The 22,800-nt window shown below is 36.6% G+C and overlaps 1 protein-coding gene across 1 annotated transcript in view; it reads left to right on the forward strand.

The window, feature by feature from the left end:
* The window catches only part of DDX10 (DEAD-box helicase 10), a 165,823-nt gene that overhangs the window by 86,140 nt on the left and 56,883 nt on the right, over positions 1 to 22,800 (forward strand). The window contains exons 14-15 of the mRNA XM_027900658.1: positions 12,892 to 13,005; positions 15,232 to 15,393. Of these exons, the coding sequence (XP_027756459.1) occupies positions 12,892 to 13,005; positions 15,232 to 15,393 (276 nt within the window). The remainder of the gene's footprint in view (positions 1 to 12,891; positions 13,006 to 15,231; positions 15,394 to 22,800) is intronic.

The raw sequence follows: 22,800 nt of genomic DNA on the forward strand, positions 1-22,800 counted from the left end.
GTGATTTTTTTAAAAAATAAAAGTATGACTTTTTCATTGCATGTATTTTATTTTAGGCAGTGAGAATGGAACTCGTCAAAATACAAATTTTATTAAAGCAGTGTAAATAAGTGAGCAGACAGATTCTAATGTTAATAATCTGTTTTGCATAAACGTAGCTATAAAATCTATTAAAAAATACTTGCTGTTGGACTGGCTCTGTGTAATCTGTAGTTTTGATTACTGAACATTTCAGTTTTTATCCTAGCTAAAATATCGATCTCTTTGCACTGATGGCCCGTAGCTGACTCATTAGTTTTCCCATAGCTGTACTAAATACTGAAACCTACTGATGTTCTAAGCAGCAAAGTAAATAAATAAGATAATAAATTATGGCAGTTATCTTCTGCCAACTGCTAAAGGGATAGAAAGAGTATTATGGTTATGTCCTTGGAAGAAGCTGGCTGGTTCAATGTAGTGTGAACTTCTTATCGTGCTTCTTGTCTTCTCCTGATTATTGACTACTGAAGACCCTGAGCAGCTTTTTTTCATTTATAAACAAATCAGTCAAATATCCTTACTTTGAGGAAAGTTTCATGCAAGACAAAGTGTAAGAGATCCACACTAGACTGAAATGGAAGACATTTTATCCATAAGGTCTCTCAAACTCTGCCTGTCTGTGTTAGCCTGAATTTGGATATGCTTTTTTATGTTTTTCCTCAGAGCAGTTGAAAAAGAGAGATAAAAAGAATCTTACCCACATTTCTGTAAATGGCTACAGGAATAAAATCTATTGAATGCATGATAAAAAGTTACTGCACCATAAAAAGCTGTATTGTTCAAGCATAGAAGCACTGTAAAAAATGCTTGTGAAAGCATTTCAGGCTTTTTTCCCCTACCAGAGTATGAGTAAGTCATAGTATCTTCTCTCTTTTGGGAAAAATCAAAGCAATATCTATGCAGCAATACAATGGGATAACCTCAGTTTCTGTAGATTCAGTAGGAAAAATTACTTCAATGAATTTTCTTCCAATTATATATGAACTGTCATGATCTTGGAAATAAATCTGTGCATGAAATACTGTAAGCATGATCTCAGAGTAATATACTTTTTGGTTTTAAATTGTGTGGCTTGTGCAGAAGATAAATTTGCCTGTTTTTATAAACAGATCTGCTGGCAACAACCATACCCTATTGCATTATCACAGTTCCAGAACCTGACAAAACTCTTGCTCTGGAGAAGAGGGTTCTAAATTACTTTTATTCCTTTATTTGATTCCATATTGGATTACTGTTTTGAATAGAAAAAGATCAATAGCAATGCAGTGAACATGGATGTCTTCCTACTCAACAGAGTTCGTTATGTAGAATCTTTTTTGTTGCTGAAAAGTTTTAAGAGGAGATTTTTGTTCAGTCTCGAATAAGATGTGTCAATGGGGATGCACATTTTTAAAATCCATTTTCCACATTGGCAGTTGATCTGCTATTGTCCTTGATTTTCTTGTTTTTCCTAACTTCTGCTATGCTGTTAAAACTCTTCTCCAGCTGCCTTGGCATTCTGGAATCATGCACTTTTTGGGTAAGTGAAGTGGTATTTGGATTTCTTCCAGCTGTGATCAATGAGTGGCTCCTGGCACAGTGTGAAAACACTTTCAATCTAAGCAGGAAATAGTTCTCACAGTCCTAGAAATCTTGACTTTCAGACACATTATTCTTAACTGAACAAATGTCATCTGCCATACATGACCCGTGCATTCTCTGAAACTGCTTCAGAAACTATTGTTTTTTGAAAGAGATGAGTGTTTCCCTTATTTCTTAAGCTACCTATCTAGATTTATTTTTAATGGAGACCTGTCAGCAACCCCCCCCTTTTTTATAAGTACTGATGACACATTCATAGTCCTAAACCTATTTTTATTTCTGTTTCTCTTATCCATTTCAATTTACTTTTTAAACTCTTGATTTTTCTCTATACCAGTTTGATTGAAGTAGTGTGTGTGAAGTTGCTCCAGCTGAGCAAGGTGTGTTTTTCCATCTTGCTGAGAGTGAGAATGAGCATGGGGCCGATTGGGGTGATTGTGTTGCAGTGGCCCAGTTGTGCTCGCGTAAGTTGCTGTGTCCACAATGTATAACCAGCTTCAGGCTGGTTTTTTTTTTTGGTGTGCCTAGTGGCTCCAGCTTTCTTCTTCATTTAAGGCAGTGTAGCAATTTGTGTGTGTGCCCAAGAGCTTAGTCAAGGCTCAAATGGAATAATTCTTTGATGGTAGAGAAGTGAAGTCCAGCCAAGAGGTTCTGTCAACAGAGGGTTTCTTAATGAAGGGAAGTTTCTCAGGAGACCATGTCCTGTGAGTTACAAGGATGAGAATGAGCCTGAAAATGAGCAACTTGCAGTGTATTTGTCAGTGCTCATAAAAACATTTCAGGAATGGGAATGCGTTGTTTAGTTTGTATTACTTAAAGTGAATTGGTCTCCAGCTATTGACCTATGTAAGCAGTCTGTCCTATGACAGACTTCCCTAAAATGCACTGTGCTCCCAGTGGGAAGACTAGGGACATTTCTTTGGATGGTGGAAGAATCTTCCATCACCGATTGCTGAACTTTTTCTTGCGAATGGTCTGACAGTTAGAGCTCAAAGCACAATGCCGCTCATCGCCTTGCTTGGCTCCAGTGTTGGCCTTGGTGTTATGATGGGGGAGAGATGGGGATGACTGATCAGTGCCACATGTCTTCCCTTTGGTGGGTTCAGAGTGTTCTTTGGTAAAAACAGTGATGCATTCCCTTCAGCTCTGGTTTGGGAAACTCCACTGTTATGTTTTTAAGGATTTTCAGTAAGCACAAGAGAGGTCCAGGTCTAAACTGTATATTTTGGTGGATAGCTAACAAGACATTTATTCACATGGTATCTAGACTAACTTTTCTGTCTGTGCAGAATACAAAATCCACATTTATTCAAAACTAGTATAGTTAAATTTAAAGGGAGTAAAAGAGGGTATAATGGTATACAAAGTTACTTTATGATGATAAAATAACTATAACAAGTAGATTATGTTAATTTCTTAATGTCTCTAAATCCAGTGTGTTCCTCTAGAAATAATTACTAATTTGAATTCAGCTTGACTTTCCTCCAAGGATCATTTTTGAAATATGAGTATTGTCGCTTAGATATGATAACCGGAACATAAGTTTTCCCAAAGTTGGTATCAAAGTTGTAAATGCAGCTCAGGAGGAGATCAGCATTGGAATGCAATTAGTTGCCTGCCATAAACTTTAAGACGTTGTGTATTGTGAATGACAGATGTTTGTTCCACTTTCAAAACAACAGTTTTGATAAATTACCTCACCTTGACTTGACCTGAAAAACTAGGGATGCACCAGGGTACCACTGCCTTCTTAAGTTGCATTAATCCTTGATGGCTTCTACTGGCAGTGGCTTTCCAAAGAGGTTTTGGGGTGTGTATTTGTGTCTTCTATGGCAACATGAGCAGTGGAGTTCACAGTCATCCTGTGACAGAAAGTGCCCAGTTCCTTTCCTTGTTTTTGCTTCAGTTTGAGCAGTTGTTTCAAATTTTAAGTTCTGAATAGCTCTTGCACTTTCTGCTCTTGAATTTCATCTTAATCTGTCTTGTTTTCAAGGCAGTCTCATTCTTTTGAGTAGTCCATTGCTCATTCTCTTGAGTTGGGGACAGCTCCCATCTTTGTGCCATTGGAGCATTTCTGCCAGAGCACAAATTTAACTGTTCTAATCCTTGACCTCTCTTAACTCTCCTTGACCTTTTTTTTTTTACTTCAGCTAATACTTTTTAGTATGGATTACTTTAAATGTTCCACTGAAATTTAAGTTAATTAGTCCTGTTTTATTGGCTTTGTCTAAAGAGTCAAGAAGACATTTTTATTGCAAGTGTGCTGATTGCATCCTTGTGCTATATGGTATTTCTTATTCCAATTTCCATTCCATTTTTGTACTCCATCATTCCTCTACAACTTGCTTTTCTGCTTTACATCCTGTTTGAGTTCAGTCTGAGGACCTGTCATGGTCTGGAGTATCCTGGGTCATATTTCCTTGCCCTTCACTGTTTTTTGTAAATATTGCTGTATTCACTGCTAAATCATCTGTTACTTCCAGTAAGAAAGATTTATTAAAAAAAAAAGTAAAATCACACACAACTGATTTTATGTGTTAATATTTTCAGAATTCCTTGATGGGGATTACCTGATCGTTCAGTGTCTGAATCGGAGGGCCTCTGAAGGGGGAAGGGAGGAGAATGTTCCATCTGTGTTAACCTGAAGAGGAGATAAAACTCTCTTAAAGACAGTGATGGCTCTCACACTAACCTACTGCTGAAAAATGTACACTGCTCAAATGAACAAAAATCATCTGCAGTTTTTGCTATTTCTGGTCACAGCCTGTGCCTAATATTGATGTGGAGTGGTAATTAAATGGGCATAGGTTGTGATTTTAGCTTCTGCAAAAGGAGGGGGAGAGAAAGTTGAGATGTATTTCTCTTTGCAGAGTAATGGTTTTGTTACTTTCTGATGGCAGATCAGGAGAATATAAAGAACAAAATGTTTTGAGATGCTTCAGCCTTGGTTGCTGTTGTGTTCCTGGGGCCAGACCTCTGGCTTTTGAGCGAGAAAGGGAAGGTCACACTGCTCACACATAGTAAAATATATTCAACCTTAAAGAAAAACAGCATGGAAAGTTTCGTCTTGTCATCTCACCTTTTGATCTAAGATTCTTCTGCAGACTATTTTTAAGCCATAATTTTAACAGTGTTATGACATTCATTTCAGCTTTGGCTGCCTTAATGATGATGCAGAAAATTCTTTTTTTTCCCCTTAAAATAACTGTGTCCTAACTTCTATAAAATACAGTCACATTAAACACAATGATCTTTATTTAACTAAAAAAGACCAAATTAATCAGTTCATTAAATGTCAACTCAGCATTGACTGTATAATCCAGTGATTACGTTTCTCTGAATATTTCAATTTAACTGTGTCAGAGTAAGATATTAAGTGCAGCTTGTGAGAGGAGAAGCAATTCTGGCAGTTCTGGAAACTGAAAAATTATAAGGTCCAGAACACAGCATGTTCTCAGCACACCTGAAGGACTTAAGGGTTCTTTTCATCTTTAGGGGAAGGGCAGCCCTTCCTTCCCCTCCACTTCCTACTTGTCTCCCCTCACTCCCATTGTGAGTGTGGGCCTTGTGTCATGTGAAATATTAGTGGGGGTTGAATAAGCTGAATCTTTCACCTTTTGAAAAGTAAGAAAAAATCTCAACGTTGTCATTGTTGGAGATTCATAATAGAAGAAAAGGTGCAAAGCAGGTACAAGTTTTCCTAGCTCCTCAGCCACACCTTGATGTGTTATGGGGTTTGGGTTTGGGTTGATTTGGGGTTTTTTTTGGAAGTAACAAACAGAAGGTGGCTATGTTTTAAGTAATATCAAAGGCATGTTCGTACTCTTCTAATCTGCCAAGTTTTGCTGGAAATAGCATCTTCATAGTAGCCTTTTCTTGCTCACAAAAATGGAAGCTCTGGAATTGGGGGGATAAATAGCAGTCAACAAAATCATGGCATTTGCTTGTTAATTGATGTTGTATGAAGAACACTTGTTCATTTACTAAGGTGTAGTCCTCAGCTTAGGATAACAACAAGCAGTTCATCTATTTCTCTTAGCTGTAGAGGTGCTGGGGAATTTGTTGGTTACTGTGCGTTTCTGTTGGATTTTATCAAAGGAAAATTGTGTTGTAATGGTGCATACCTTGTAATGGAAGGGAGGAGCGGAATGAGAGCATCTTATGTCTTGATCTGGCACTGCAGTTACTAGTGGTATTAATCATCGTCTACTTCTTTTATATTTACAGTCTGAGGCAGTCTGATTTTTTAGGATATCTTGGCTTGTACGTGTTTCTTTTGGAAAATATTTTTCTACCAACCCTGGCCACAAGAATAAACAAAAGCTATGTTAATCTGTTTGGTTTTGAATTAAAGTATTCTGGAATGTTATATCTTCATTTAGTCAGGCATACTCAATTATAACTTAATTTACTTTTATCCTAGAAATATATGAATATGTCACTGTTCTCTACTACACCTTTCATTGAAATAAACTGTATGAGAAGTCATGGTCTTGTGTTGCTAAAGGCCTATTGCTTTAGAAAGGGATGTCATTGCTGCTTATGCTCACAGATAATGGAGATTTTCAAGCTAATGCAAGAATGTACTGAAAAGTTCTGTATTGCAGTGCATTAATTAGTCATCTTTCACAGTGAGAGAGATATTGTCTAATTACTGTAAGTCAGAAATGTCTTAAATAGTTGGTTTGTTCATATTAGGTCTTAAAATAATAAATGTAGGGTTTGGGCTTTTTGGTGTGGTTTTTTTGGTTGTGTTTTTTTTTGTCTTATTTCTTATATTATTATACTTAAAGATTTAGAAAATGAGCTGCAGTGGTTTTGCAGATGAATGACAAAAACTCTTTGTTGGCATATACAAATAGAGTTGTGTGTACAGTTAGGTAATTTATAGTCTATGAATCAAGTGATTGTTTTGTGGGCTGAAGGAGCTCAACTCTTCACCAAAGCATTATTTAAAAACTTCCTGTTCTGTGGAGGAGTAGGGAATACATAATATAAAAATTTAAAAAAAAAAATAAAAGAAAGCAGAGGGAGAGGGAAAGATAGGGAAGTAAAAAGGCATAAAAAACTGATAGTGCAGTGCTCTCATTCATGGTTCTTCCTGGTGTTCTGGGATTTTATATTAGTGTAAAACATTAACATTCTGTTATTCAATATAGAAAATGAAAGCATGAAAGTTTTCTCATGGTTGTATGAATAAAAGCACTTTTTTAAAAAAAAAATATATTCAGGATTGGGTTTAAATTTGTAGCTATTAGATGCTGCTGTGAGGATACAGGAATAGTCTTACAGGAGTAGGAACGGTACCCAGGCATTTCTAAAGTACCTGTAAAGAAACAAGAGGAAATAGTTAAAGCAGAAGTAAACATCCTAAAATGAGTGGGGAGACATGGGGATGTGTGGAAAAAAACCCATCCTTTCTCCTAAATTTGTAGTTGGAAGTGCAGATGGAATACTGATGGAATCCCCAACGTCCTGCAAAAATGGTTTGTGTTGAAAATGCTGTGTCTGTAGCATTGTTTAAATGGTTATGATTTTTAAGTTCTAATTGACAGTTGTATCCGTGGCTTGCTCTTTGATCTGAATGGCACAGCTGTCATGGTGAAAGCTGTCCTCGGTGAGGTATACAGATGCTATGCAAGTTGATGGGATAGTGTCTATGAATTTAAGCTTCCTAATTAACCTTTAATTTAAAAGTAAAATATTAGAATACTTCACCAAAATAAAATTAACCCAACTTGTATTACATGAAAAGTAAAACAACACTACATGCTAAGAAAATAAGCTTGTTTTCCTTGGAAAGCTCAGGGGAGTTCTTTAGTGAAAGCAGCTTTGCCCTGCTGCTGCTCAGTGGCTTTGTGCTGTTCTGAAGTTCACGACAGTGCAAAGCAGCCCATAACTCATGAGCAGTCAGCAGAAATGAGGAAGGGCAGAAATAGCTGCCATTGCAGAGAGACAGACTGGAAGTTAAAATAGAGACCACCTAGCTATCACAAATCATGAGAAAAGCAGCATCCATGCATCTCCTTGTGGTCTTGCCTCATCCTAGGATTTTTGCCTCTCGGATCCTTTTATACTCAATGGGAATACAGATGGCTGCTGGAGTCAAATTGTATTATCAAGAGGAAGCTTGTTGATGTTTAGAGTTGTGTAGGTACTTGAAGTAATATGGACAGGACTTCAGAGTCTGGCTGTTTTGCTTCTCCTGATGCTTTCTGCCCTGTCCTTAATTATTATGTATAAGGGTTGAAGTTTGTAACTCACTGCTTCTTCTCTGGTTAGGTATTTGTCAGGAGGAGTGAACACTTCGCTCTCCTCTAAATGTATCTCTGCTGTAGGTGATCAAAGCGTCATGGTCTGAGTTTGGGAGGTCTGTGGGGTTGAGAGGTAATGCTTTATGGGTAGGCTGCTTAATGGTTGGAAGATACTTAGTATTCTGAAAGTTCCTATGACCTTTATTCTGAAAGGTGCCTACCAGATGAAAGCAATCTCAGTGTGTGCTTTCCATGGCATGAAGAGGAGGACAACCCTTCTCTTTGTCTAAGGTTTGGTAGCTTCAGTCTGCAAGCCTGTGTCTTCTGTGGGGAATGACATCTGAGTCTGAACTTGGTAGCTTAACAGGGGTTCAGCATGCTTGGTAGTAGTGCAAATGTGATAATACTTGCTTCTGTTGTGGGCAGTTTCCTGAGGAAATACAAAACAAGTCTGTGAAATTGAGTCCCACATCGATTTTTGTTTCTCAGAGGCAGTTGTTGTTGAATTCTTGGTAAAGTAATGTAATAACATTGGGAGAGACTGGAAAATACATTCAGATACAGAACCATTCTTCCTAGGAATTGTAGGATATAAGCAGGAGGGACAAAAAAAGCCCACAAAACTGCTAGAAATGCAGTAATGCTTGTTTTAGCTAACAGGACTGGAAAATTGATTCTAACTTTTTTTCTACGGGTATTTTACCCTGCCACAATTATGTAGCCCTGTCTTCAGGCAACTTTTGTAGAGAATATACTTGTGCTTGTTTTCAAGGGTGCGTTGAGTTGAAATTAAAAAGGAAATTATTGTCAGAAACGTAACTTTACACTGATGATTTGTAACTTTCAAAGGTCAAATCAGATGTTTTATCTTCATTATGGTAAGAGACTGTAAGTGCTTTGATCCTGAGTTACTGAGGGTTACATATTCAAGTCTATCTAATGACTTTAAAATTGCATTAATAAGAAAATTATTCCATATTAGAATAGCAGAATTTACTAACATGCATGTTTCTATTGATGTCATTTCAGAAAAATATTATAACTGAAAAATAGTAAATCTTATGTCTCAAACTTGTATCTTCGTTTAGAAAACCTTTGTCATTGATTCAGCTTAAGAGTATCAGATGTTTTATGCCAGAAAACAAAAGCCTGCTCCTTCTTGAGAAAAACAGAAAAGAACTTGCATATTAGCTGTATTGTTACTGATTCTATATCAAAATGTTTGGATTTTCTTTGCTTCTAAGAGCTAGTTTTTATTGTTACTCATTAAATAATCCAGCAAGCCATCTGGCACGTACAAAAGGAAAAAAGAATTTAGGCTTTTGATTAGTAACAGTAGAAAATCCCCCAACCCTGCAGCTGAGCCTATGTTTTATGCAATTTTTATAAATTTTAGTGACTCTCAACTTCCAATGCTTAACTGTTATAAACCATTTTAAAGAGTTTGGTTATTGCTGTCATCTTGTTTGGTCAGTTTAACTATTGCCACATCTGTATAGAAAAAGAGATGTGAGGGCCTGTTTATTGGTCATAGGGCAGAGTGTTTGCAGTGGTGAGCAGCAGGTAACTGACAGGGAGCTGTGTGTGCACTGGCTGGTGCTTGAACTGGTGTTACCAACTGGAGTTCAAATGCAGAATCCCTTTAATACCTTAACAGCAAGATGAACACCTGTGCCTAAATCATGCATACTATTTTATTTGGATCAATGGCTTATTTGATGGAATAATTCATCTTTAGAAATGGATTTACTGTGGTAGATAGTAGTTGAGCAGGATTTGGAATGAGCCGCTCCGTGTGGACAGCTGCTATGCCCTCTCAGCTCCCTCTGTAGTGCCCAGGCCCGTGGCTTGCTCTGGCAAGGGGGAAGGTCTGGCTCTCACCAGAAACGCTCCATTCACTTATAGCTGCTTATGTGACAGTACTTTGTCCTGCAAAGCCTGTGACCCCCAGATTCCAGCTGTTAACTGAGCAGAAGTTGTCATTGCTCCTGCCGCAGTTGTATTCTTTGCAATACCTGAGGTAAACGGGTGGAGGGGATCTTTTGGCAGCCTCCAGCAGCTGATGGTGCCTGCTGCTATGGTGAACTCATTGTGAAGAAAAGAGAGAAAACCGTGGAGAATGTCAACCTGCTGCTTGTCAATTGTCAGGTATCTCCTGTTACAAAAGATGAAAATGGGAAATGAATAAGCAGAATGGCCCGAAAACACAGGGAACCAGGGGTTGGCACTGAAAATTAGGGAAGCCTAATTACATAGGTCTGATATCCAGATCTGATATCCAGTGGTGTTGCACTTCTTATAATGGATGAATCAGACCCCTACTAGATGGGAAATTGATGCTTCAATATAGCTGTTCAGTTGTGGGGTCAAAGCAAAGACAGGCAGTGGTGTTAGAAATTTGGGTGAGGGGGTCACAGGAGTGCCATGGGTAATGGAGGACATATGGAGGGAGAGAGGTGACAGAAGAGAGAAACATTAAGATTATATAGGGATGCCAGAAAAACATGAGAGAGGTCCCCAGGAGAGAACCAAATCAACATTTATGAGACCCCATGGTAGTCCCAGGACCCTATACACTCCGTGGCTGACTTGCCTTACTCTTATCCTAGATAATGTAGCTTCTGTCTTGGGAAGTCATGTCAGGAACCACTGCCCTAAACGCACCGAAGGTCCCTTCTGGGCTGCACCACTTCTGCCGCTGAACACTGAAGCCACATAGTTTGGACAAGTTGTGCCTACATCTGTGATGAAAATGGTTGGATATATGAGCCCATCTATGGCATTCAGTCAGCAGACAGTATCTGAAACTGAAGGAGCCTTGAAAGTCGTCTTTAAAGTGTGCTCAGTTTAGTAAATCACTGAAAGTGTCCTAATAAAAAACACTGTAATTATCTAGGGAGTGTGTAATTTTTTATTCTCATGCTGCAATTTTTTGTTCGCTGTAGGTTTTTTAAAATTCTAGTTCCTAACCTTTCTTTAATGCTGCATATTATAAATCTGCCAAATTCACACACTGATCTTACACTGCTTTTTAGGTGTATAGTAAGGGAATTTAGTTTCCCATTTGTCCCTTCTTGTCCTCTTGTTTCTCTTCTTTGTCCTATCCCATTTTTTCCCATGCAACTTTGCAGCATCAAATTCAGAGGAGGGCGGGGAAACAAGGTACAGCTGGAAATTTTACCTATGTGTGCATGCAAAGACAGCTCATTGGGTATTTGAGCTCCTTAGCTAGGAAAACGTTCTTAACACAAGAAGTATAAACAGCTGAAATTCACATCTAAATATAATTTTGCAAAATACGAATGTATTAATTTGAAACTTAGAGTCTTTTATTTTTACATTAGCATGTTATGCTGGTGCCAATACTACTGGCAGTGCAGAAATTAAAAGAATTTTAAAAAACAAAACAACCAAAATCAACTGGTGAAAGAACATGCTGTGATAGTGAATAATACTGTAACACCACCTTGAAGTACACCTCTCTTTAAATTCTTCCTTTGGACAATTCCTGTTATTCTACTAAGCAGTCCATATTTTGAGGTGAGGATTTTATGCTTATGCAGATTCTCAAACAATTTGTGTTTGTAGGATAAGCAGCAGTCATGAGGGAGTAGTGCAGCTTTCTGAGCAGTTATAGATGTACCTAACTAGTAGTGGCTGCACAGTGCAACAAAAATCATTTGACAATACTGATGACAAAAGTGCTGCCGCAGTTACTATTTTCTATAATAGATACGGTCATTACTTGATCACACAGCGCAGTAGCTGTCACAAGCCATTTTTCCTGTTAGGAGCACTGTAATTTTTCTCTTTTATAGTTCATATTTCAGTGCATTAGTGTGCTGACCATGATGACAGTGACTTTCTGAGTTAATTTTTTTTTGCTTTCTTTTATGGTGGATTTGCTATAGAGCATGAAACTGATTATAATGACCCAAGTAAAAAAATAAAACTGAGAAAAAAGTTCAGTTTTTCCTTTTTTTCTCTGATTGCTTTGACTGCTTTCTGTTATTTATTAGAAGTTTAGACAGCTTAGTGACTGTTTTGCAGGCACTACTTTTTGCTGAGTAGTGGAGAGATTGCAGTCTTTATGGGATGATGAATGAGTTGTGAGTCTCCACATATTCCTGTGGACTACCTTTTGTTATAAAGTAGTTTCTGCAGTGGCAGTTACTGCTTAAAATGTCCTCTATATGTATTGTGTCCTGAACACGTACAGCCTTTGTTCTTAAAAGGAGAGTTCTCTGAAGAAGAGCTGGGGCTTGGGAATCTCCACATTCTTTAGTTCCATGATGTTGCCACCAGATGGTTGCCTCGGTGAAACCTGTGTTGGCTGTATGTGGATTCCACATCTTTGTGGACTTACTCATTAATTTCTCTGGTGTCTTGACCGCTTTGTTTCACTACAACTTTTTTCTGTGCTGCTTAAAACTTTTGTGAATTTTAAATGTTATTTAATGCTAAATTTGGTAAACATCTCTTGGCACTGATGTTCTGAAACCTGATGGGTCTGTAAGGGATGAAAGTTATGAAATAGGAATGTTCTTGCATGGCCACTTGTGGCCTTCATTGACACAGAAATAACTCAAACTGGTGTACTGCCGTGCCTGGGGAGAATATGATGACAAGTGAGATGAAAGTGGTGTCTGATCTGTTGTAGCTTCAAGTCAATTATACTATATTTCTTGTCTGATGAGGCTTGTTAGTAGCACAAGCTGGTGAATCTAGTGTCCTTGTCCCAAAAAGATTAGTGAGATGTCACTAGTCAGGTGTCCTGGTGCTGGCAGGATTTAAGTTATGCTGAATTTTTATCAGAGTAAATGAGTTTCCGATGATATGGCCTGCTTTAAACACTTTTATGAAAAGGTCTGCAAGTTAATTTTTACTGGATATTAATCTTACTGATGGTGTTTTAGGAATTACGTTTTAATACATCTAATTACTTTTAAGGAAGTTTGAAGTGTATACCCTGTGACTAGGAAAAAAACCATAAGAAATCTAATTTTCTTTTATACAGACTGCATCAAAATCAAAGATGAAGAAGAAAACAACTAAAACCCAAGAAGCCAAAAAAATTTTGAAGAAGAAATTTAAAGTTAACACAAAAATAGTCTTTACTGAAGATGGAGAGGTAAGATCAATTAAAAATACCTGTATTTTGGTGGGAAATGAATTTGTAGTTCCTGTGAAGTCAAAACTATACTTTGTATCTGTATAAAAAGATAAGCTTTTCAAAAATACATGTTTTTCGTAATTGGCTTAAATTTTGCAGAAGTTTTCAGCTTCCATTTAGAATTCAGTTCCTTCAGGAAAAAGAGGAATGTTGAGCACTGACCTCTTTTCCTCTTTTTATGTGTAAGATACTTGTATGAGAGCTGTAAGTGGATATACAGAACTGTATCTCTTTTCTGCCTATTATCTTCAATTTCAGGTGGAACCAAGAGCTGTTTTTCTCCTTACAGAAATGTAAAACAATTTTCCTGTAGCTAGTTGCTAAAACTCCCCCAGGTCTTTATTTAATGTACTGGAATTAAAAGAAGTCCCTGTTTGTTTTTTTTTTTTTTCCCAGCATTCAATATTTCTAGATTAAAAGTTTTGTTAGGAAGGCTAAGGAAGTACCAAATTTTGACCTACTGGTGCCTGGAAATTTGCCAGTTATTTAATTGGGTCTTTTAATAGACCCTGGAAAAATGTATTGATTTGATACTGAAGGGAACTATTGTGGATGCTAGTCCCTCTAGGGTTTCACTGTAACCTCACTAGCAAATATCCACGCTCCATAAACTTTTCTAACATTTGATTTCACAGCTTCAGATGCTGTGTATGTTGTTTTTCCATTTCCAGCATTAAGATAAAAAATAATTTCTCTTTTTTTTTATTCTACTTTAGAATAATTTCAGTAAGTCATAACCTGAAAGAGAGGTCATCTTCACAAGTATATAATTTGCTTTTATGACTAAATAAAATAAAGCATTTTGTATTGCAGGTGAAGGAAGTGTAGCCATATACATAATTACTGACATTACATAGAATTTAAAAGGTTTTAGAGGTTACCCCGTTGACTGGAAATTATAATTTCAGATATTTTTAGATATTCAGAAGCTGTTGTCTCATCCTAAAATTCATATGCAAATGTTTTATGTGGCTATGCAATGAAGCAAAGAGAAGTAGGGATGGAGGAAAAAAATTATCAAGAAGATTATAGTTTGAAAACCAGCACAATAGAAAAGGGTTGACTTATTAAAGGAAACAAAAGTTTAGCATCTATGGATGTTGTTCTAGCTTTTTTTTTTTTTCTGAGATGTGTAAAGCTGTGCTTTGAAATTTTACTGTTCTATTCCATATACTTCTCTTCCATAAAATAAAAGTGCTTTAAGAAATGTATCTTTCTAGAAAATACAATTACAAAAACTCAATTTTGTGAAAGGAAGTGGAAACAGTAGGTTGGGTTTGTTGGTATCTGGTAAATAACACCCTGTGTGCATTAGGGAGTCCTGAATGGGTTTGGTTTTGCATTTGTACTGAAAGGAATCCTATATTTTCTGCCACAGGTTCTTTTTAAGAGTTATTACCCTACTAATCCATAAAAAAGAATGATTTTGCACAGACTATCCCTCAAAAATGTGTGCTCAAGGTATAAGATATTAGGTCACGGGATAGATAGGGGTATTTTGCTTAATGTGTAGTCTTTGTCTTAACTTCAGAGTTTCAGATATTTAAGGGAAGCTGGATGTGTTCAGTATATCATCCATTAAACATTTTATCAACATGAATCATCGAACATTTCCAATATAGTTTTCATACAAAAATCAAAAAAACCCTCCATGCCTGTTCTCCTTGCGTTCTGCAAAACATGAACCTGGATTCAGGGTTTTATTTTGTGTATGATGATAAAGGCTTACCTCATTTTTGTCTCGGTTAATATGTTGGAATATTTGTTGTTTACATGAAAGGTACTGTTTAGATTTACTCCTTTTCTTTTCTGTTGATGTATTTTGGAGAGTCGTTTCTTGAAAAAAAATGTATTTTTTCTCCCAAAACAACTAGCAGGATTAGAAAATATTTGTTCCATTCAGCAAAGAAAGAAAATTAGGGGAAGAAGTTAATGTGAATCTATTAAACAGGAATGTGATGTAGTGGAGACACTATTTCCAAATACTAATTTTGGACTGAATGTGATGTTAAATAAGGTATTTGAGATTCTGTTGTCCAAAAGTTTTGTTAATCTCTTTCTTTTGCAAATGGCCTTTTTATTTAGTCTAGAAAAATAATGTATTGGAATATTAAGGGCATCAAAAGTGTGATGTGGGAAAAAGAAATTCTAACTGTTATTTTCTTGTTGATATGTCTAATTCAGTTAGTGCAGCAGTGGCCACCTGTGCAAAAATCCAGTTTGGCAAAAGCAGATGAGGAAGATGATGCCACTGGTATCAACTTAGATAAAGCAAAAGAGATACTGCGTGAAGAAGACAAATTTGACAAAGAAGAGTACAGGAAGAAAGTGAAGGAAAAACATAGGGTAAGTTGATTTCTACCTCAGTTACTGAAGTGCAGAAATACTGGGTTGTGGATTGCTCACTGTGGAAAAATACTTGAATACATTGTAAAATAAGTGTAGTACAAGTTCATTTAAATTCAGATTTTTTCAGGATTATATTGCACACAGGAAGACTCTTTTGATGTAAGTAACTGGATAGCACAAAGCCTTATTCAGTACTAGTTGTTGGTAACAACTAGTGGAGTTTTAGATAAAACTTTAAAATCTGTTAAAAGTTTAGTAGGAGTATCTTTTTTTTTTAAAGCAGTGTTCAGTGAAAGGATTTGTTTCACAAAAGTAAAAGTATTGTTTGACATACGTGCTTTAACAAATGCTGAAAGTGAAAGAGTGTCTCTGAAATGTCTTCAGACTACCACTTGCTCAAAATTCATTATTACATTTCAGCTAGGCAGAAGTACTGACTTTTTTTTATTGGTTTTAATAGGGCTATCAGAATTTATTTAGTGAATTACTCAAATAATGTCATATAATTTTAACTGTAACTTGAAAACATTATTATCTGCAGTCTGACTTCTCTCTGGCATTTAAAACCCTTTAAGTTGCAGACCATAAGTTTTCAAAATTCCCTCTGTATTATTTGTTATGAACTAAAACAGAGTTTTCTGACCTTGTTGTGTAACAGTCATATGGAAGACAGCTGTTGTTCCCTATGTGAGATGGGTATGGAATTCTCCAGATAACAGATAAATGTGAGATTCTGGGACTATATTTTCTGTCACATAGTTAAAGGCCTGACTTATACTCAAAGCATCAAATTTCCAAAGCATTGAAGAGCATTGTTTTATTACCCTGCTCTGCAAATGCTGATTTTATCCAGTTTGAGTTGATTATTAGTAGTTAGTGATAAATCTTTTGTATTTGTATTTGAAAAAGGTTTGTATTTGAAGAAAAGAATTTGGAAGGGGCTTCTGAAGGCTTCAGATTGTCATATTGATTGACATATTCCAGCTAAAGTCAAAGCATACTTAACGTGTTTAATTTGAGAATCTTCTCCTGTAGTCCTGTTACAGTCCTTTGACAAACAGAAAAAAAATCTCACCTCTTCTTTATCAACGTGTTGCATTTGAAAGTGGGCGCAAAGAAATCATGTTTCTGTGCTAGAGGTGAAATCATAGTCAAGTTTACAGAAAGTAATGCTATCAGATTTCAAGAATGCAGCTTAATAAATAAGGAAGGAGGACTTTGCAGTCAACCTGTTATTCACTAGCAAATTCATAAACTTTGAGTGACACTGTATGTTTGACATCAGACTTCAGTGATAAAATACTTCATCACTTGGTCTGTTAAGACACCTTCATTGTTGCAGTGCCAAGGAGAACAAATGATGTTAATCAGATATTTACTTGCATCCAAAAAAATACTTCATCTGTAGAGATAATATAAAAAGAGAATGCGTCTTTTGAAAAGTGAGGGAAAATGAACAGGACTGGCCACATCAATGTCACGTAATGTAATTATGGAAAGCGCCACATGTCAAGTTTCATGTAGCCTACCTTCCTGGGAGAGTGTTTTTCACACTGTACCTAATTATTATCCTTTATGTAATTAAATAAAAGAAATCAATGGTAGTATGAAAAAAAAGAAGGAAATATTAAAAAAAAAAAAAAAAAGGACTTTTGATTGAGGTCCTTTGAAATGATTGTCTAATATTTAGGGTTGCCAGTCAGTTATTGCGTGCACAGTCAGATTTCTTATTTTAGGCTTTACAATTTGAGGTGAGGAATACTTCATATGGTAGTCATCCATTATGTCTAGGATTCTTGAAAGTCGGCTGTTGCTGCTTAGGAAATAACTGTAATAGTAATTATTGGGAAAATAAGGCTTAGCCCTACTTTTTTGTCTCATTCATGCAGAGACAAGTACTACCTCCTTTCTTTGGGGTCGTGTTAAACTGGTCTAGTGATTAGAAGATCCCTTCTTCCAGTGATCCAGGAAGAAGTTATGCTGCTATTGGGTGGAACAGATACTAATCTATTTTTTTCTTATTAGAAAATGTATAATTAGTAAAATTCACACTATAGGGAGGAGTTCTGTGGCATAATACAAAAGTCATAGACATTATTTTAGCCATTTCGGCCAGTGTTTTTTCACTAATAGGTTTTTGGAATTTATTGAATTGTTGATGGGACAAGTCATCAGTCCTTCATTAACAAAAGAGTGCTGGGGGAAAATTCTAACTGCCTCAGAGCAAAAGGGAGCTATGTGACCACTTTCATAGTGACTTCTCAGTGGTATTTAGAAGTTCTCCCACCTCATTCCCTTCGTGAAAGATAAGAATCACTCAACAACAGATACTAGTTGAATTTGACTCTTTGACTTGATCTCAATGATGTAAAGAGCTACCGCAGTCTGTGTATCATGACTGTACTGCAGAAACCTGATCAGATGTCTTATCATTGTCTGAATTTGCTAGTAAAAGTTTGATTACATAACTAAGCCTGAGAGGCAAGTGGTGTAAACTGTTTCTTACCTTCATAGGAGGGAGAGGGTGAAACGTAGAAGACGTTCAAGTGTGTTACCAACAAAGGATATGAGACCAACAAAAATACTGGGAGGCTTTATTTTCATGACTTCAGATTTTCTTTAAGTGCAGATGTCTTAGTGCCCCTTCTTGTGTGATTGAAAGAGGAGCTTTTCAAAGTCACAAATATCTTATACATCCCATCACTGGCATTCAGCAGTACCTGTTATATGAAGTCTTAAATTCATCGCCTGTGACTGTCATTCCTTCTTTTAAAATCCTCCATGCTACACCACGAACCAAAATACATCATGGCATAGCACAAACTCTGTTGTCTGACCTGTCCTTTCTTTAGTAATGTTAATTATTTTATTCCCATCTTTCTTTAAATTTCCTTCCTGCAAAGAGACGTCAAATGGACAAAGATCTACAGCAGTATGCTCTAACAGCAGATGTGACAACTCTCTGTTACTTGGTTTCCCACCTCAGTTCCTGAATTCTCCTACAACTCTTTTTCCTGATGCTGGTGTAGTTTCCTGGTGTGAATATTTGGCAGTTGTTCTTTTTTACTTTAAATTGTTGTTTGTTTGTTTGTTTGTTTTAATTTATTTAAGTTATTAGATAAGTGTATTAGCAGACCACTAGAGAGAAATGTGGTTTTGTTCTGACCAAATATAGAAGTCTGGTACATGGTTAGCTAGATCAGTAATCAAAAAGTCCCTTGAAGCTGGAAGTGTGTGCTAATACCTGAAGTCTCTACATTGGCTTTTAAGTGGTGACTTAGAATAACAAAATAATTTACAGAATGCTACAAAAGCAGATGTTATTTTGTCCAACCTCTTTATATCTTGCACATGGGTTCAGATTGTAATTTAGATTGTGAGTGGATGTAGAAAAAGCAGTGTTTTTATAAAGATTGTAATTTTATAGGTAATTTTCAGTTGAGAATCCCTCTCATGGTTTCTTCAGTATAACCTTGAAGATTAGAAGTCTCTGAGTCAAAAAAGGGAACATCTTAAAATTGAAACTTGCACAAAGTAAGGTGGTTTTTTGGTGAATGTGGCCTATAAGCTTAGTATGAACTTTCCTTTTGAAATTTTTTCTGATGAAGAACAAAAGTATTTGGAAAGTATCCACAGGCCATTGCTTTTAAATCCATTTGTGAATGTTATTTAAATGATCACAGTTTTCTGTATGATCAGAAAAATGTTTTGGTGCATTCATGAGATACTTGGATGAGTTGTGTGTTGCAGTACCTTAAGGCTTGTGGCAACTTGCAAAGCATCTGCACTATAATTAGGTTTCCTTCATGAGTTTTACATTTTATTATCCTCTCCTTCCTCTGCAAACATGGAAAAATTGAAAATCAGATGGATAAAAATAAATAAAAATCTGAGGTATAATTGTGGTGTAATTAATACTTATTGAAGTTTTGGAAACAAAGTAAATTTTACTAGTTGATTGCAAAGAAAGGACAGTGACACTGATCAAGATGATGTGAAAAGAACCTGCATTAATGGCTATTTAATGACAGCCCAGTGAGAGGCACAGATTTGAGCTCCTTTGAAATGTGAAAAATGTTGTAAACAACAACAAAGGGAGGAGTGAACAAACATTCAGAACATGTTTTTGCACTCCATTTTTCAAGTTTTTAACTGAAAATGCACTGCTGTTAAGAGGAAAACAGTGGCAGAGAGGGATTCATCTCACTTCTTAACAACCTCTTTATATTAACTCAGGTTCAGACACATGCCCATTGTTGCTGAAGGAAAAATGAATAGCAGCCTTATTTTTTACCTCTGTTTCCCACAGCATAAGATATGCTGTGAATGTCAGATAGTCAATATGATAAGATGGCAAGAAGTGGTTTTTTGTTTTAAATTTCATTTTATTTGGGTGGTATTAGTAGCAAACAAGTTTGAGACTGTCTTCATGGGCCTGATACTGCAAGATGCAGTAGTTTGTACCTTCCTGGGAGATATTAAACAAGTGTGTTTATAGAGGCATGACTCAGACTTTAGATGACATGGTGGCCATTCAGAGGATCCTGCGCTGTAAGCATTGTACCACAAGTCTGTATTTTAAATGTAAGATATATTTTATGTTTTTGAGACTCCTTGCAGAATCTTCCCATGATACTGATGTTGGGGGGAGGAACCTGGAGATATTTTGTGTCCCCTTGTGTAATGGTCCTGATTTGTACTGCCTCAAGTTTGCAGTTATGTGCTCTCATAGTTTTGCTGATGCTGTTCTTAATTCAGTAGAAAATAAAGAACTATTTTAGAAACTCTATTGAAACAGAATACTTCCATTTGGTTTGTCTCCTGTCCCCTAAATGCATTTGTTAGTGGCAGAGTGGATGGTTTTAATGAGGAGGATACACTGTGAGGCTTCACCCTTTGTGTTTTGCTATCCCAAGTATTATTACTTAATCAACTGTTTCCAAGGCCAAAAGAAGAAATTCTTGATACTAGACTTTATGTAAAGACTATCATAAAATGAGTAACTTTCAGTTTCAGGAAGAGTGTGCTTACCCCATTGAATTTATTCAATAACTTTCTGATTAAAATTCATTCTTGAAAATGGAAGATTTCAGACTGGTAAGGGAAACCAAATCCCTTGGCTTTGAACTCAGGAGGTTTCTTCCACAGGCCTGTTTAATGAAGTGTGCTGCTGTTCCAGGTTGCAGACTGAGTCTTGTAAGGCTGTGCATGTATTGCATGGATGGGACTCACAATACACGTGTGGGTATCCACAGAGTCGAGAGAGATAGAAAAGGGAAACACAAGCAGCACTCACATAAACATGAACAGTGCAGGCACAAACTTAGTTCTCCTTGTTGGCTGATCCGAGCTCATGTTTACTATCAGAACTATCAAGATCCTCACTCCTTTGGTTGATAACCACACTCACCAATTCCTTAAATAGTGGAGTGGACCCTAAATATGTCCAATTTCCTGCTCACATCATTGGGCCCTTATGCAGTTGCTGACCTTGACCTTGGGTTTTTCCATATGCTGCTCTTTCTGCATGGTCTCATAGCACCTTTCAAATAATCCATTTTAAGTTTACATTTTTCCGTGGGGCTGATAAACATAGATAACCTGATTTCTCTTTTTCTTATCAGTTACAAAGTCCTGTGTGGACCTTCTCAAGCCTGTACATGTGTGGTTCCATTAGTATTTGTCTGTCGGTGACTTACAAGTTCACATCTCTTGTTACTGCCTGCCTTACTGCTCATTAGGATGGGGGACTTTGTGTTCGTTTTATTACCTTTTCTCCTTCTTGTGTTTATCTCACTCTTAACAGGATATCATTACAAACCACATTTTTACATTCTGAGTACCACCCTTGCAGAATTAAACATGGAGTTCAAAAGAAGTGTTTTCTGATCGTTTTTGCATCAGTATATGGGGGGTAGAGCAGGAGAGAGACTATAACTTTATTAATTTTATATTAGTTCACATACAGTTCTTTAGAATCTGGAAAAGAACCTTCAGGAAAGAATGATGAAGTTACAATACTAGGGATGATATAACAGCCTCAATACTAAGTTTAGACCTGATATTTAAAAAGCATGAAGATTGGGGGGGCATTAAGGAAAAGAAAAGGTACTATATATCTATGCAAGATATCAAACATGCTTGAAGAGGGTACTTGGAGAACTCTAGTTACCTCATGATGACTTAAAAGCTGTATGAATTCTATCGTTTCAAGGAAAGGTACACTTGATGTAAGAATTTGAAAAAAGAGATGTAAGTTTACTTTTCAAGGAAGAGTCCTTTTCCTTTGCAGCCTGCAGTTGGCCAAAGGTTATAACCGAACTTTTGAGTTTATTTTTTGAAGTATTAATACTGGTAATTTTAGCAAGCAGGAGAAGAACACTGTTACCAAATCAGTAAAGATGTCAGCTGATATTTATATTGGATTATTTTTCCTTTATGTATCTTGTGCCACACTGCATTCCTTGGGGTTCACTTCTTGGTGTAATGCTGTAGTCTTTATCTCTGTTTGACCTCTGGCTCCTGCCACAATCCTTGGCTGAGCTACCCCATGGTTGGCTGAACTGTGGGCCAGATGGGAAAGCTCTTGGAGGGAGCACCCTGCCTTCCTTTGGCAGCCCGATTCCAACCAGAGCTCTAGGCTCCACCTCACTCCCAATCCTACTTTTGCAGGTGATTTCTGTTGACGACAGGGTAGTTATGATTTAAACATCTTTGGTTTATGGTTTTATAAAATCATACCAAAAGTACTTGTAGTGTGTTTTAATAAATCATTGAATACCATACACCATGGTTCAAGAAACAAAAAAGACCCCAGGGGTTTTCTTTATTTTATAAAATCATTGTTTCTGGTTTAAAAAAAAATAAAAATCAAAGTAATAAAAAGAAAAATAAATACTTTATAATACAAACCATTCAGTATGCTAGAAGATAAATGCTCCAGTGCAAAACAGTATTTGTAGTTTGAAATCAATCATTAGATTAATTCTGAACAGAGATTGCATCATATTTCAAAGGAAATAATCTGAATGGGGAAAAAATCCGGTACTGTATTATCCTCTTTATTGAGTAAAGCACTTGAATAGTCTGCATTTTGAGGTGGAATTTGTCAGATTTCAGTGTAATTGTGCAGTTGGCTTACTGTGGTGCTGAGTGAGGACGATAAAATTCTCTCATATGAAGATGTGTCAGTGTAAGAACAAAATATAAAGGGAAGGAGGTTGCTGCTGAGAGAAGCGTTTAGCTGAACGGCAAAGAAAAGTATGGATGGTGAGATTTGTAAAATAAATCAAGAGAGTATTAATTACTTTGTTAGGAAGCCTATCTGAACCATTTCATAGCTTTTGTGTGTAGGCAATGCTGTTGTTATGCTCCAAATGCAGACCTATTAAGATAAGAGGAATG

Source organism: Empidonax traillii, unplaced genomic scaffold (assembly GCF_003031625.1).
Source record: "Empidonax traillii isolate 1590-97213 ecotype Southwest subspecies unplaced genomic scaffold, ASM303162v1 scaffold21:size2437335, whole genome shotgun sequence".
Lineage (NCBI taxonomy): Eukaryota > Metazoa > Chordata > Aves > Passeriformes > Tyrannidae > Empidonax > Empidonax traillii.